The sequence below is a fragment of the Solea solea genome, chromosome 1 (genome assembly GCF_958295425.1).
Source record: "Solea solea chromosome 1, fSolSol10.1, whole genome shotgun sequence".
NCBI lineage: Eukaryota > Metazoa > Chordata > Actinopteri > Pleuronectiformes > Soleidae > Solea > Solea solea.
Window position 1 is genome coordinate 44419028 of NC_081134.1, and position 15652 is coordinate 44434679.

Sequence of the window (15652 nt, forward strand, 5' to 3'; positions counted from 1 at the left end):
TGAATTGATATGGATATTTGTGGTGATATGGACACATATCTGGATTAAGGATTTCTTTAAAAAAAATCCTCCATGAAAGATGAGTGTATGTTTTGGACACAGAAATGAGTAACCTTTGTGGATGTTCCGTGTATTTTTTTCCCCAGAAAGCTTTATTTATGAAAAACTGTTGTGATGTGAGTAGTATACAAATAAATGTTTCAGAAGAAAATAATGGTCTGAAATTTGTGACATACTATGGGGCGGCTGGCCCATAGGGGGCGATAGTGCAGTGTCCTCCTTAAGCCACACGAAAAAAGAGAGAAAAAAAAAAGTTTATTTTGCTGGTCTAAGTCTTAGTAATATTGTCCAATCAGCAGCCTGAATATCGCTGTGACGTTCAGCATCCTGAGTTCGGGTTCGGATTCCGTCTGAGACCTCCCACGGCCGAGCGGAAATGGCCCGATGCCGGCGGAAACGGAAATGCCTCCGCTCGCTTCTATGTAAGTTGTGCTAACTTTACCGGCGCTTAATTGCCGGTTTCGTCGTGGAAAAAGAAGCCCCACACACCTTTCTCTCGCTGCAAAATAAGCCGTTTCATAGAAGAAAAGCTTCGGCTCATGTAACTCGGACCCGACCAACCAAACGTCGCCATAAAACAGCAGCAGACGGTTATGAGCTGGTATGAGAAGAAGGACTAGCTAACTGGTTGCCCTCAGACCAGTGCCATGTTTTGTTTTCCCTGCCTCCTCTTTCAGAACAAGCTTGGATTCAGACAGGTAATACAGACTTTACTAAACATTTATCTGAAAGAACAAAAAAGAAACACAGACAAGTATACATATGGACAATGTTATGTGAACAAAAGAGTGATAGAGAAGCTTGCACAGGAGAGATCTACACAATTCAAATGCCTGAAAATACACAAGAAAAACTTTTTGTTGTGTATTTTTATTTTCATTTAAGTGAAAACATAGCTTTATGCAAGACAGTCTTGATTGCATTTCCATACTATTGGGGTTTGAGCGAGTGAGAAACACAGAGAGCATGTCCCGGGGAAGTTATCTACCAAAACACAAAGACAACATTCTGTGTTTCATGGCAGACCAGTTCAAACCCTGGTTCTATTCTTCTTAAACACCTGCAGATAACTGTTTATTCTGCTCAATATTCATTACAGCAGTTCATCGAATCTTTCCCTTTTCAGGGTTAACTGAGCTAAGCAACACAGATCTGGAAATGCTCTTTTAAGGTATGCTTTACCAGAATGTCAGGTTAAATCTTATTGATGGTTTAAAGAGTGGTTGATGTAACCATTAGCAACATCTTACCCTAACCTTAACCGTACCATGGCTGCCATGAAATAATACACTTTTTAAGCTATTGATGAACATGTCCAACATTTTAAAGAATCTCCAAATGTCTCTGTAGTAGGATTGCTTATGGCAGTAGGGTTGTTTTATAAAGAATTGGACTACAAAGAACCTGCAGAACTACTTCATTGCTTCTTTGTTTGTTTTCCCATCGAACACGTTAGTGCACTGTCTCTGTGGGTCTTCCTTTGGATTCTGCAGGCCACAACACACAGTTTGCTCAGTGACTTGTCAGGCCCTAAATGGAAACATCCAATGTTCTCTATGTGTCTTAATTTGTCACCTGTCACTAATCTCTGATGCAACATAGGGCCAAGTGTTAAATTGTACCTTAGTACTTGACATCTGAGTCCAGTAGCAGATTTTCATTCAGAAACTCTGTCTGACTGTGTGCTAAATGGAACCTGAACATTTCACTCTGACTCACTCACTCTGGTGAATAAAGGGCAGGCTAATGAAATCAAGCCAACTGCTCACAGGAGCCGTAAAATGTCTGCTTTTGTATGAGAGCTAATTATTCATCAGGGCTTTACTAAAGATTAATTCGGATAAATGTGAAGAAGCAAATCCTTTAAATGGCTCTTTCATTGTTCCCCCCTCATTTTAGATATGGCACAGGCAGGCACCCTTGTGAAATGACTCTAAGCCATTGTTCCTGTGTTATCCTGAAGACACGAAAGGCCAGTTAGTGCTGCCTCTGATAGAGATGCCTGCCACCATTTTAACATTTGTGTTATCAGCGAGACAGAGAATTGGCAGCTGTAGGATGGGAATGAAGCCACTCGATCCTCTGTCTCCGTCTCTCTGGGAGTGAAAAATAATAATGGGCAGGGACTGTAAGCTTATCTTGCTCTAATGTGCCTTTTTTTTTAGAAAAAAAACTTTTTTAGAAGATCTTAATGTACAATGTGTATAAAAAAATGTCAATCTGCTGCATGCTGTGCTTATAGAAAGACACATCGATTGCTATATGTTTCACTACTGGAAGCCGAGAACACAGTATGTAATACAAAGTTAGAATTATCATGAAGAATAAGAGAACAGCGTTAAAGCCTGTGCATGGGAAGTCAGACTTAAACATATCGTAAATATAGTGATTACATGTGCAGAAAGCTTCAGTCAGTTCACGTGTTTGTAAACCCAGCTGTGGAATTTCAAAGGCAGCACAGCAAGTCTGGGGAGCAATGGGCGGCTCTGTTGCTGCTGGTAGAAGTTTGCCTTCAGGGTTTTCTGCCAGAAAGAGTCACAGGGAGAGCAGATTTCTGGCATCAGCTTTTAGTCGCAGTTTGATTAAGTTGAGGCAACAAAAGTACTTAAGAGAAAATATCATGGTTTGGGTTAAAATAGACCCTTTAACAACATTTGCCACATGGAAAAGTTTTTTTTTTCTGGCTGTGGGGATGCTTTGAAGGGAAACCTCTCCCTTTTCTGTGAGGCTCTGTCTCCATCCTTCTCCCTCCGTCCTCCTTCCTTCTCTTTGAACAGCTCACTAGCTCTGATGCCCCCTACAGGGCAGAGGGCTCCTAACCACAGCAGCCTGCAGCTGGAAGCCTCCAGTTATTGCAGTCAGTTGAGCTTAACACACCTTGTTGTGCTTGCACGGCACTGCTAAAGCCTCAAGGCCCAGTGGCAGGGGTTAGGGAAACAGGATACAGTGAACTTTGAGTTATATGAGGTTGAATCGAGTTTCAGTTCCTCTTGGTGGAGAGTTTCACAATGGCACAAAAAACATTTTGAATGGGTGTTTGGACCGGAGGTTTCATTGTCCACTGTTGGTTTTAAAGGAAATGTTTAGTTTCAAAATCAGTCCTACACACAAACAGAAATCTCTCATGGGATTTCTCCAAATACGGGTTCTGAAAGCATTATTGAAACTTTGGGGACTTCATAGTTCGTCCGTCAGTCCAAGAGTTAATTAAGGCCAACAAAACTTTTCATTAGATTAATTATGTATGTATTCTCCCAAGGTTTATGCACTAATGTCTACAGTACTGTAACGCTTCCGGATCAAGGAAAGGATGACCTTTGCTGTCATTATTGCGTCTGCGTGTATTTTTGGTGTTCAGATGGAGACGGATGACAGACATTGCTCATTCACCAGCTTCTTTGTTCATGGAAACAACACTGTGCAGTCAGTGAGTCCCCTCAGGCACCTAAATGCTCCCAGATAACAGTACATCAATCCATATAGTCACATGATACAGTATTCTTATATTGTAGAGACTTGGCATGTGTGAGATCTCTGTAGACCTGAGTGGACAATTTCATTTGTGTATGATGTTTTTTATAATAATCCTACAATATCCTGTTTAAAGATACAGGTTGGCTTGTGTGCTGTTTCCTTTAGGTCCACACAAGTAGATGTAAATAAGGGCAGTGTGAGAATGAATAAGTTGTGTCTCACCAGCGCAGATGCTCTTCATCCTGGTGTTGCATTATATGTCTAATGTCACTTTATTTCTCTGACGTGTCCAGTTATAAGGCTGCAGGCTGGCAAACAGCTGGGTAAAATCGGCATCTTGATTGCGGAGACACCCTCCTCCACTCCGCTCACTCACTCACATGCACGCACACACTCGCGCGCATCCTTGTACTCATCCCTCGTAAAGGGGCGTGAGGGGCTGGCAGGGACTCAAACCCTCTGCCTGTGCATCAGTAGAGGAGCAGAGCGCGGTGGCGCACGCAGACAGAGACAGACAGTGTGGGGAACTTGCCACGAGATCTGAGCGGACTTTTCTTTTTTTTCTACAATACGAATTCCCTCCCTTTCCTGTGGCATTTTAAAGGACTCTCTATCTTATTACCCACTGAACGGGGCTCTGTCGTGTGTGCGCTGAATGGGAGCGAGCGAAACCAGAAGGAGACCCGGAGAAATCAGCGGGGAGGAGACAAATCTGTACGCGGAGAGGAGAGCGTGACTCGCGGCTTGGCTGTGCGTCATTGCGCGGTATAGCGATCCAGGGTCGGTTTGAAGTGTTTCCGAAGGTTTCGAGGGAAGAGGAATAACTTACTAACTTTAGTTTGGTCCCGGAGAAGACTTCTGTGACATTTTTAACTGAATCCGAGTAAGGATATCGGATCACATTCTCCTCCACGCATGTTGAAAGTGGAGAGAGGAAGGCTGGATGCCTGCGGCTTTGCGAGTCCTCAAGGCGCAGGTGAATGCAGCTGTTTTTATATGACTTACGTATAAAGCTGATTGACATATTCACTGTGTTTAAAATACACTGCAGTTACAGTAGATTTGTTTTATTATCTTTCCATTAAACCACTTATAGCTTCGATTTTACGCATTTTCTTGACATGATCCACTAGTTTAAGGGCGTGTATATTTTAGGTAGAAAATATAAAAAAGCTATAAAAGCATTCGTATTAAAAGTGAATTCTCAGTATCATGCATCACACACGTTTTTGCGGTGGAAAGGACTGCATGTGCTGACTGAGGTTGTTGAATACAATCCCACCATCCTGCTTTTTTTTGCATGTGACCCCATAAGAGCAGCCTGAAGTAAACGACACGGGGTTACTATAATTTACGCTTAAATTGATTTTCCCTAAATTTCAGAATGCCACTTTAATGGTGTCACTGCTGTGGAGCAGGCTTTAACAGTGGGCGCATGTGGAAAGCTGCTGGAGCATAAAAGGGGTAAAAGGGAACGGGTTTAATTGTGTCGTTTGCTTCTATTATTTAGGGTCCATGAAAAATACTGAACCTAAAAAATGAGCACAGATGGATCTTTTTTTTTTCTATTCAAGCAATCGAAATAGTGTTGTATGGGACGTGTATTGATTAAAGGACACATAAGGAACTTCTTTGAGTTCGTCACATTTAATGTCAATCAGTCGATGAGAGGAAGAAACCTGACATTATTCCTTATGATCAAGACTTAGAAATGTTAAAAAGTTAGGCAAATCTTCACTAAATAGTTTATATAGTGTGGGGGGAGTCCGGATTTTTGCAAAAATATCCTCTGAGAAAGTTCCATTGAGTCAATAAATCTCCCATTTACGCACATCTCCTTTTTTGTAAGCAAAAATATATAGGGAGGGAGGTAATGAAGGAGGGAGGGAAATATAGAGAGAGTGAGTGAGTGAGTAAAAGAGAGAGAGAAAGAGGAAGAAGGGGAGACAGAGTCATGTCACTTATCGGGCTGCTGCTCTGTGACTCAGTGTGCAGCTCCGCTTACTCATAAAGACACCGGTCTTTGACCACATAGGTTCGCTACTTGTAATCAAGCCAATCACAAACCTGCCCCAGTCCTCAGTCTGAGCCTATAGGAGTACAGTGGCCACAGTTTTTTGGGAAGGGGTGTATCCGCGGCTTTATAGCCTTTATAGTCCTGTTCGTATCGACAGCGGTTGAGATAGAGTCGGGAATGCCCTGTGCGCAAAGCAACGCATAACCTGCTCACCCCTCCGTCTGTTTCTTTCACCTCCGCAGCCAAGGATTACACCCAGCCCGGGCATCATTTGACGGACTAAGGACGAATAATTACCCGTTTCTTCGTGCGCTTTTGGCGTCTTTGGAGAGGATATGGCACTGTCGGCGCTGGAGAGAGAAGCGCAGCCGGCACATGCGAGAGCAAACAGGAGCTGAATGACAGGATGCCAGCGACCTGAGCCCGCACTCAGATCACCACCAGCTTCACTCAAAGACACACTCACACTTTATTTCTCGAATTAAGAGGACAACGAAATAATAATTGTCTTGAAACCTTTTGGAGGAGTTTGTTTTGAGAATTGTTTTATGTCCGTAATTTTACTTTTTCTGGCGATTAAACAAGGATGCATTGTGGATTAGTCTTTATCCTGTTCATGGGAATCCTCTTGGTGGTCAAGGCTTTCAAAAACGGTAAGTGTGACATCTGATATCTATTTAAGTAAAGCCTTTATGTACACATGCAAGGCTACTAATCCCAATATTTTTCTAAAAGATTAGCTCTTCCCGGTCCACACTGATCTTTTGGCAAACGCGCAAGTCGCTCACCTGCCCATTCTCCCACCGCTTAAAAAGAAAATCCTACTTTATGTTATTTCTGGGAACTGATAGTCATGTCGTTACCTGCTCAACAATGCGGCCTCAACAGTGTTTTTTTGTATTGTTTTTTGTTATTGTTTTTAATGAATGTTAAGGATGATAGTTTATTTTTAAGACATTTATTAACTCCTGCAATAGCACTCATTTTAAATAGTTACTTTTATTTGCCAAATACATGCATGGTCTCTTATGAGACCTTTGTTAAATCAAAGTTTATTAATCGATTTGGTTAATGGTTTACTGTTCTCAGTATTAATGATAGGCTTGCGCACATAACGCCAAATCATCGACTTCCCCTGTCAATTTATATTCCAGCACCAATTTCGTTTCAGCTTTGCGCTCATTTTACTCCATTAAAGCAGGTTATACGTTTGAGCGGCAGATGCTGGATATTTTTTACAGTACCACGATGAATAGAAGCGCACGTGAAGATCATTGTGAGCAGCAACAGCAGCAACAGCAGCGGGGCCTCTAAAAACAAAGGATTGTTCCTTTTTGATGATGAAGCAAGCTGTTTAGTGTTGAGCTTTAAACGAACTTTAGCAAAACAAAACTTTTCTTTTTTTTCTCGTAGACCTTTGATTGCGGTCGATCATAATATGTATATCGGCAAAAAACTGTACACCAAAAAGAAGCTTGATTTTCTCCCTTATAATGCATGGAACTTTAAATAAGTGCTACAGCATTAAATTAAATAATTGTATTATTTTACCTCACTGGTTTACCATGTGCAGTATACTCAAATATTAAGTTGATAAATAATTCAGAATACTGTAATAAAGTACATGTTGGGGTACATTGACATGTTCTTAGATAGATGAAGACTCAAGTTTGTCTCGTGGGTTTACCATGTACAGTACAGCATTCTATAAGACTTTATTTAAAAGAAAATTATACCTCAGAATAACCAATACATTATTTTAAAATGTGTATTTTAAAATAGATAGATAGATGTTTACTTCATATGTACAACTGCCATGTACATTCTGTTAGAGTCAAAAAGTTTGTATGATTCAGACAACTTAATAACTGCAGCGATATGTCGACATATTCAGATAAATCGCTAACTTCATGGATATACTTGAACGAAACACTTCAGTCTGTAATATTGTGTACAAATGTTATTCTCCTCATTCTGCCCTGCAGATAAATGTGGAGGCAACATCAGAATCTCAGCTGCCAGCTATCTCACGTCGCCCGGATACCCCATGTCGTATCCCCCCTCTCAGAGATGCACATGGGTGATATCGGCGCCTGGCCCTCACCAGCGGATCCTCATCAACTTCAATCCACATTTTGATCTGGAGGACCGGGAGTGCAAGTAAGAGCAAGCCAAATTAGTCTTGTATATGCAAAGCAGATGTGATTTTTTTCTTATTTTTTTTCTATTTGGAGTTCATTTTATAGTTTTAAACCTCCGATGGAAATCGTTAACATTAAATTATTTTGTTCTGTAACCATAATTTCGCTGTGCAAATACAAATGCTGCAAACTTTAAAAGCACCTATTTGGCCGTTGTGGAATTATCACAGCAGAAGAGGTTCTGCTGAATAACATAATCCAAACACAGGCTGTTCACACTATCACTACCTGACTATGTGTTATGTGCTTGTTTCATGAACCCATGAGTAGAATTGCCTTTGTGTGTGTGTGTGTGTGTGTCTCTGCGTGTGTGTGACTCTCGTGCCTTCCTTTCTTCCGTGCGTATTGCACATGAAACTGCGCCATCTAGTGTCTGCTGCCTCTCTGAATTTGTGTTAATGTAATACAGATATGGCACTACATAGGGCAGCAGGAATGTCTCACCCCTGCCATTTGGTTTTGGAATGTAGTCATTTTTTCTTCATTGTAGGATGAAGTCACCGGGGCAAAATATTGATCTGAATTATTCAGCACTTCAGCAGAAGGCGTTGTGCAGAGTATGTGGCCAGAAAGTCACCAGTGGCCATTCATTAACCATAGCTGCTTTTTATGCTCCGAGAAAGAGAAGCCCATCTTAATAAGCCATACAATCTGGTTACTCTAAGAATTGGGAACATGAAAGAACAACTGTTATTGTATTTGAATCCAGCAATCATTCTGTTAATGCTGGGGTTAGGTAATGCTGGTAACAAGTAAAAGGATTTGCCCTCTCTTGCACTTTTTTGAATTTTAATTGACTCCAAAAAGGGCAAAATGATGGTTTTCATTTAGATTGTTTTTTTTCCTGTCCTTATTTGACCTGTAAGTCACAAAGTGTGACGTCCAGCAAGAGGCTAAGCAGCTAACCTGTTGTCAGATAGATAGTTTAAGCCAGTGAAATTGGAGACCGACAGTAATGTGATGAGCCCACGTGTCCTTTTGGGTGCCCCGAGGTGAGCCTTGCTTGGGCAGACTGCCTCGTTCCGATTGCTTGTCTATGTGTCAGTGATTGTGTGTGTGTGTGTGTGTGTGTGCCGGTGCCTTTGCCCTACTCCTGTCTCAGCTGTTTGTTTACGCTGCAGGGCTTGGGAGAGTACAGGGCTTTGCTGGATCTTGTTACTGTATCCCCCTTTCCACCCAAAAACCGGGACCTCGCACTTCTTTTGTGTGCCGTGAACTGCCCCTGTATATGTTTGCAACAATTTTTTTTGTCAAGATTTCAGTTCCACTTGAGGCTTTCTTCACTCATTGTCACAGATTTATGACAGATGGGGTACGGCAGACTGCTCCTTGACACTTGCTCTGGGTCCAGTATCAGCACCAGAGGGAACATTAACTGACCAAGAAACAGAAGAAGAGGAAGGGACGTGAGGATGGAGGGGGGTTGCTGTAACAATGCTTGTGCTAATCAAATTAGTCAGGAATGGATTTCCTGTGTCTAAATACACACACAGTAAAAAAGATTTCGCCCCGCAGGCTCAAGGAAGGCAGTTTTTTTTTCTCTCCATGCTGAAAGAAGGGCCGGCTTTGTTTAGTGATCCATCGATATGTCATTTATTATATTATATTAGCTCTGCTCTATCATTTCGCAGCCAGATTGCAGATTGCCAGTTAATTAGTTGTTCATAAATTTGTTAGCAAATGAAGTTTGGGTCATGTGCTTCTATGTTTTTTGTATCTCGTCCTCTCTCCCCATGTTTTTTTTCCTGACATATTTGCATATTAATTACATTTGGAGCAGACACAGCCTACATGTAATGACAACAGTGACCTCGCCTTGCAGAGCTAACAAACGCTCCAGGCTCTGAAACTTAAGTAAGTCTGTGATTCACACAAACCACTTAGAGATCGCCCAGGAAAACGGGGCCATCCTGACCTACAGCTTTTTTTTTTCTATTTTTAACTTGGTGCGCTGTTTCATTTTTAATGGCGCGGTTTTCATGGAACCTTAGGAATACATTCCGCCTTGCATGTCTTCACCAATTTTCCTTTATTCCTCCTTAATTCCAACGTAAGACGACATGTAACATGAGGCTGTAGGTCATTGTGATAAGCGCTGACGAGGCATGTCGTTGCTAACTCGATCATGAGCAAGAGAATAGTCACTTCTACATCTGCAGACAGCAGCGTATGATTTGTTTTGGACACATCAGACTCTCTGTCGCAGCGCCGCTCACCACATCTGCCCTTACATAATGGAAACTGATGAGGGCCCGAATGGCTTCCTTATCTGATGGACTGGCAGAGTGGGTGGAGGGGCAGGCGGTGGAGTGGGGGGGCCACAATGCATGCTTCAGTGCACTGCCTTGCAATCTAATTAGTGGGCAAATGGAACACACATGCACCACATGTTCCCCAACATGGCCGTTATCAGCAAACCAAACAAGAAGCACTCAAAGTGGCGCTCCTGAAAAGAAAAACAACCTTCGCTGAGTGGAGTCTGGCCGTGTTGTTGCACGTGTGCACTACCCTGGGCAGGTTTTGTTTGGGGAAGTGCAGAGGCCTGTATCCTGAGAGCTGGAGGAGGAAAACACTTCATCACAGAGATAAGGACACTAAGTGAGCCCTGTGATTCTGAATGCAGAACGTGTTTACCTTTCACGCACCACTGTGGACTTTCACAGAGAGTGGAGTTTCAGGGGCCCCCCATCGCCGCACTCTCATAGCCAGTGAAGTTTGACATAAAGGCATAGCCTGCATCAAGGCAAATATTTGAAGTCAATTTACTCTAAAAATCAGTGGAATGAGAAAACTAAGCTTAGGTGAAAACTGAAGTAAATAGATATGCTTTTGCTGTGCTCACTCCCCCTGAACCCACTCCCTGTTTTCCCACTCTGTGATTAGAGCTATCAGGCCCATATGGCTGTGGCAGCTCTATTGACTGAAGAAAAAATTGGAGTTTCAGTTGATTTAAATTCAAGCAAGTGACAGGTTTCACAGACAGTAGATGGCGGGACAATTGATTGCATTTGTAGGGCACTCCATTGTTCACACGCCACTCTCCTCCGTGGAAGTCTGAAGAGTTTCTAAAATTTTGAAGTCACTTAAAAATAAAGATCGTTTCATCCTGTGCTGCAGGTTGTTTTTTTCTCCACCTCCTCCTCTCCTGCTGACTTGCAGAGGTGAACCAGCTTTCTAAAGATTTGATGCACTCCTGACAATATCATGCATCATTGATAGCATCGGATTTGCTGACCAGACCAAAAAACAGTTCCTGTACTTTTCCAGCACACTGCAATCCACTGCTTGTTTTGAGACAAGGGTTCACAAACAGGGAGAGGTATATTCTCCTTTGATTTTTCTCAGCCTTCCTGCAATTCTTTGCTTTTCTCTTCATCTTGGTGGTATTCTTTTGGACCTCACAGAAATTCCAGTGTGACAGTCTCTGCAGTAGACGGAGGCTCTGATATGTATGGCAGGGTGGTACTAAGCAGGCGAGATATTTGAGGAATGCCTTCTCAAGCACTCTTTTGTGGGGGGGGATTGTGCAGAACATCAGTGAAAGTTTCCCGCCTGGCCACGCTTCAAAAATCTGTTTTTAGGAGCTTGTAACTGTGGTCTCATTCATACCTGGCATTAACATCCATCCTCAGCAATTTCACGCAAACAGAGTTAAGCACGAATGTTCACACATCTGGCATCAAAATGCTTCTAGGATGACACAATGATGGGTCTGTCAACATGTTTGTGTCTGTCTGAGTGTGCATTTGTGTGTGTGTCTGAGAGAAAAGCACTACTCGCACTGCTGTGACATGAAATGCGTTTTTTTTCCATTAGAGAAAAGAGAAATAATGTTGGGGTGGATGCAAATAAATCAACATATTAGCGCCGTTTATTATAAAGAAATGGAACAGAGCTACTGCAGATGATAGGACAGGAGCTGAGGAGGTGACCTGTAATTCCTTAGTTCTCAGGAATGTGGCCACGTGCGGCACATTCTCGAACCAAATCCAAATGTTTATTCCGATTGCATCTTCGGATACATTCAGGATGGAATGGGAATTTTCAGACCTGTATGTAGTACAATCTGGGCGTGGCCAGATCACTGAGGATGAATGTAATACCAGGTCAGAACAGGGTCTCAAAGTTTGAAAAAAACACACAGTTTTTCTCTTTTTTAATAACGTAGCCCTCTTTTTTTCCTTACCCCTTTCCACTCCACTATCCCGCTGTTGAGCCCCTACAGAGATGCTTGGAAGTCAAACATTCTCTTCTGTGTACCCTCTACAATAGACATCCTGCATGTCCTGGCATTCCTCACCAGCCCTGCACTGCATGGATGACTAACATGAGCATGGGAAGGGGGAGCTGCATAGTTACCCTAGTCTAGATCTATAGTTGGCTGCTTCTTTGTCATGTGGACTCCCAGTAACTTCACTCATATGGTAACAGTGTGTAAAAAAAGTGGGCCACCTGTTCTTAAGAAGTGAGAGTGGACAGAGGTGGCTCTAGGGAAAGGATCCTCTATGCCACTTTCTTTTTTAATTCCCCTGTTACCCTTCCACCTGAACACCATGCAGCCATTCCCTCGAAACAGAGCCGTGGCACTTCGCAGCTGGTGAGCAACTGATTCTTCCCTGCATCTGAAAACAGCTCCTTCTCCCCACTCACTACTCTCTCACGCTCCCCTGCAAAGCAACCATGGGCAAATAAGGAGAAGTGGGCTGCGCGACCATTTATCAGCCGTTGTCATGGAGGAAAACAAATACGGTTGGAACGCGAGAGAAACCTTTTTTTAACAGGCCCCAGGCTTTTAAAGCAGGGAAGTGCTGTGACCTCGGGGCCTGAGGGGCTGAGGCTTTAGAGTGACATGGATTGTTGGACATACTTATGGGCTGTTAGCGGATGTTTATTTCTGTTGTTGATGTGCAGCTCCCTTTTCAAAGTGTGTGTCACAGAAACATCCATGCCAGCGGAGATGAAAGTGATGCCGCACAGCAGAATTATAAATGCCACTTCTGTTAACTACCAGGTCTGACAAAAGCACCTGAAATTATGCACCTTGTATTTCCCAAAGCAAAAGACTCCCACGCCTCATCACAATGGAAATCAAATTACACACGAAATTACATAGAATTTGAAAAAAGTGACTCGTCTATAGCATCTCAAAGAACAATCCACTTTGAATATGTCTTGTTTGAACGTCACCGCAATTACGCCAAATCTTGTTTTGTCAGCACGGAAAAAAATTGTGAAATGAAGTCCTCCAGGTCTCTAAAATATCTATTTGCAACACATTGTCCTGTTTCCTATCCAGATAACATAACTGCTAATGAGGTGTGAGAGAGCTGTGAAAGCAAAGGAAAGTCACGGTGCTTATTAATGTTACGTTTTCACCTTGTTAATTAAACCAGAGGGCAAAGAGGACAGGACGGCAGTCAGAGATCTTGCATCAGAAAGCTGTTGACCTTCTCTGTCATTAATCCCGTTTCTTCTTCTTCTTCATTCAAAAATAAAGGGTTACCCACTAATGAGCAGGATTTAACTAGGTCTGTGCTCAGTATGTGTGTGTGTGTGTGCATTTGAGTGACCGTCAGGTCTAGGGCCTTTTTTCCCCCCTTCTTCTTCATCTGCCAGTGAAGTGTTTCACCTTGGCTATGGCTTGAAAGGGCAGCCTGATTGAAAAGCTTTCTGGCTGTGGCATCTGCCATCCTCCCCACTGCTCTGTCACCACTTTGATTCATGCACAACCTGACCACAACCGGGAGGCAAGCCACTCTTACCTCACAGCAGGAGGGAGGTCCACTTCACAGTGGAGGAGCAGGCAAAAAGGGAGGAACAGGGGAGGGAGAGGACGAGAGGAAAGGGAAGAGACAAGCTTATAAATAACCTGCTGGATTTCAAGCGTCGTCACATATCTGAAGCAGCACAAACACATCACACGGTCTCACATGTCTGCCAGTTGTGTTTTTCATCTTGATGTGGGAGTTTGCAACTCGTTTGCCAGGGACTGAGTGTCACTAAGCTGTTTCTGGCACACAGCTGATGACGTTTTTTTTGTTTTTTTCCCTTTTACGTCTTTTTCTTTTCAGCCCCAAACCAATACAAGCCTCCCTATATGGAAGTTTCTTGTGGCGGCCCACACAGCTTAGCGATGTCAGCCTTATGCTCATTTACTTTTTATCCAAAACAGATTGCTAGAGAGCGAGCCGTATGGAGAGTGTCGTGATTAGAGGACAACATTTTGGTAATCTCAGCTCTCTATCTGGACACACATCTACTGTAACTGTAAGACAATTCATACTCATTTTGCTTCCAGCGCCAATGAAAAAGCATTAAACACCGAGGCTGTAATTCAATTATGCGTTTCTGTTTCCAAAGGACAGTTGGCAATAAGTAATCCCCCCTCTTCTCTGCCTCATATAATATAATTAGCAACAGGTTTTCCCTCTCTTTTCTTTTTTTTCCTTCCATCAAATGCTGATTTCTCAGTTTATGAGTCTGTGTGGAAAAAACGACAAGAAGTGATACAGAGGGTGAATGAATGTATGAATAATAATTTGTAGTGTTCATATTTGGGGCTGCAGAGCAGTTGTCAGCGGGGAATTACTTTCAAACACTCATCCAGAGGAGAAATGAAAGAGTAGGGACTCCTGAGTTGAATTGATGAGAGAGTTCTGGACACTTAAATACAGCGTGTTCAGACATGTTTCCTTTCGGTGGTTCAGACACGTTTCCTTTCGGTGGTCTAACCTTGAATGGGCCTCATGATTTTGATTGATGTGACTGCAGTCCTAGACAGCCTGTTTGTTCCCCCCAACGCCCCGGTGCTCACAAGTTTCACATGGGGCAGCAGGTGGGTGGAAGAAGGGGTTCAGTAACCACAGTGTTCTCTACACAAACAATCATGTGATTCCCTAAAGGCTCTCTGGGTGAAGTAAAGTTTGTTTGCAATGTGTAAGTGGGAGGGTAGGTAGGTAGGAAGTAAAGCGAGGATGCTTCTGTGTCAGCCCTGGATCCCTGGGGTCATTTTCGGTCACTGTGTTTGCACACAGCAGGCTGTCCTGGCCTGCTGGCATTTCTCCACCACTCAACTCAGCCTGATTTGGTCGAGGTGGCAAACAGACAGTGATTGATTGGTTGGTACCCCACTGCTCTCTGATTGAGTTAGCACTCTCACAATCCTTTGCTTTGTGTTCTCGTTGCTGGATCTCTCCCTACTGAATGGACGACATTAGTTGTGGTCTCTCTTTTTCACTTCAGCCGTCTTTGCTGTCATTATTTTCTCACGGCTTTATTTATTTTGTTCAATGACAGTAATTGCAGAAAAGGAGTGTAAATTCAGGCTCACAGCAACATTTTGTGGCATTATCACAGCAGGGTGGTGCTAAACTTGTTGTTAGGAGCCTGTTTTTCTTGTGTGGTGCCTGCCCAGGCTTTCCTGTTTGCCCCTTGCTTGGGATAAGTGACAAGGTGGTTCCTCTCCTCTATGTAAACGAAAATCTCTCAGGAGGATTTCTCCAGATTGCAATGGGAAACTATACCACTGGACAGACATCCTCCAGGTTGGCAGAAAAGTTTGATCATGGGGTCTCTTACTGTTAGAGTCACCTTGCCCTTCAAGGCAGTGCTGGCTGGCCATCCGGACTTAGATCGGCCCCGCGCTGCCAAGCACTAGCAGCACCGCGGAAGAGGTTCACCGCTTGGCATGTGGCCCACGCAGCATGAACTGCTTGGCTTTCAAAGTGCTGCATCACCAGAAAATCCAAGTTTCTTTGTACACAGTGAGAACAATGCAGCAGTCGGAAGTAAAAGAAGGATGCGGTTTTAACCAATAGATGCCACATCCAGGGGCTGATCCACAGTTGAAGGAAATCTGCCAACAAACAGCTGGTCAGCTGGCTGTTGGAGAAAATATGTG

The 15652-nt window shown here is 43.1% G+C and overlaps 1 protein-coding gene across 6 annotated transcripts in view; it reads left to right on the plus strand.

The window, feature by feature from the left end:
* The first annotated feature begins 502 nt into the window (after positions 1-502).
* Positions 503-15652, plus strand: part of nrp1a (neuropilin 1a) — a 65170-nt gene continuing 50020 nt past the window's right edge. For 2 of the 6 annotated variants that reach the window (XM_058626727.1, XM_058626762.1), the window contains exons 1-3: positions 3995-4510; positions 5794-6204; positions 7537-7711. In XM_058626727.1, the coding sequence (XP_058482710.1) occupies positions 6138-6204; positions 7537-7711 (242 nt within the window). In that variant the 5' untranslated portion in view covers positions 3995-4510; positions 5794-6137. Of the gene's footprint in view, positions 759-3994; positions 4511-5503; positions 6205-7536; positions 7712-15652 lie in introns of those variants that run through there. The other 4 variants (XM_058626746.1, XM_058626754.1, XM_058626771.1 and 1 more) reach the window with 4 other exon arrangements.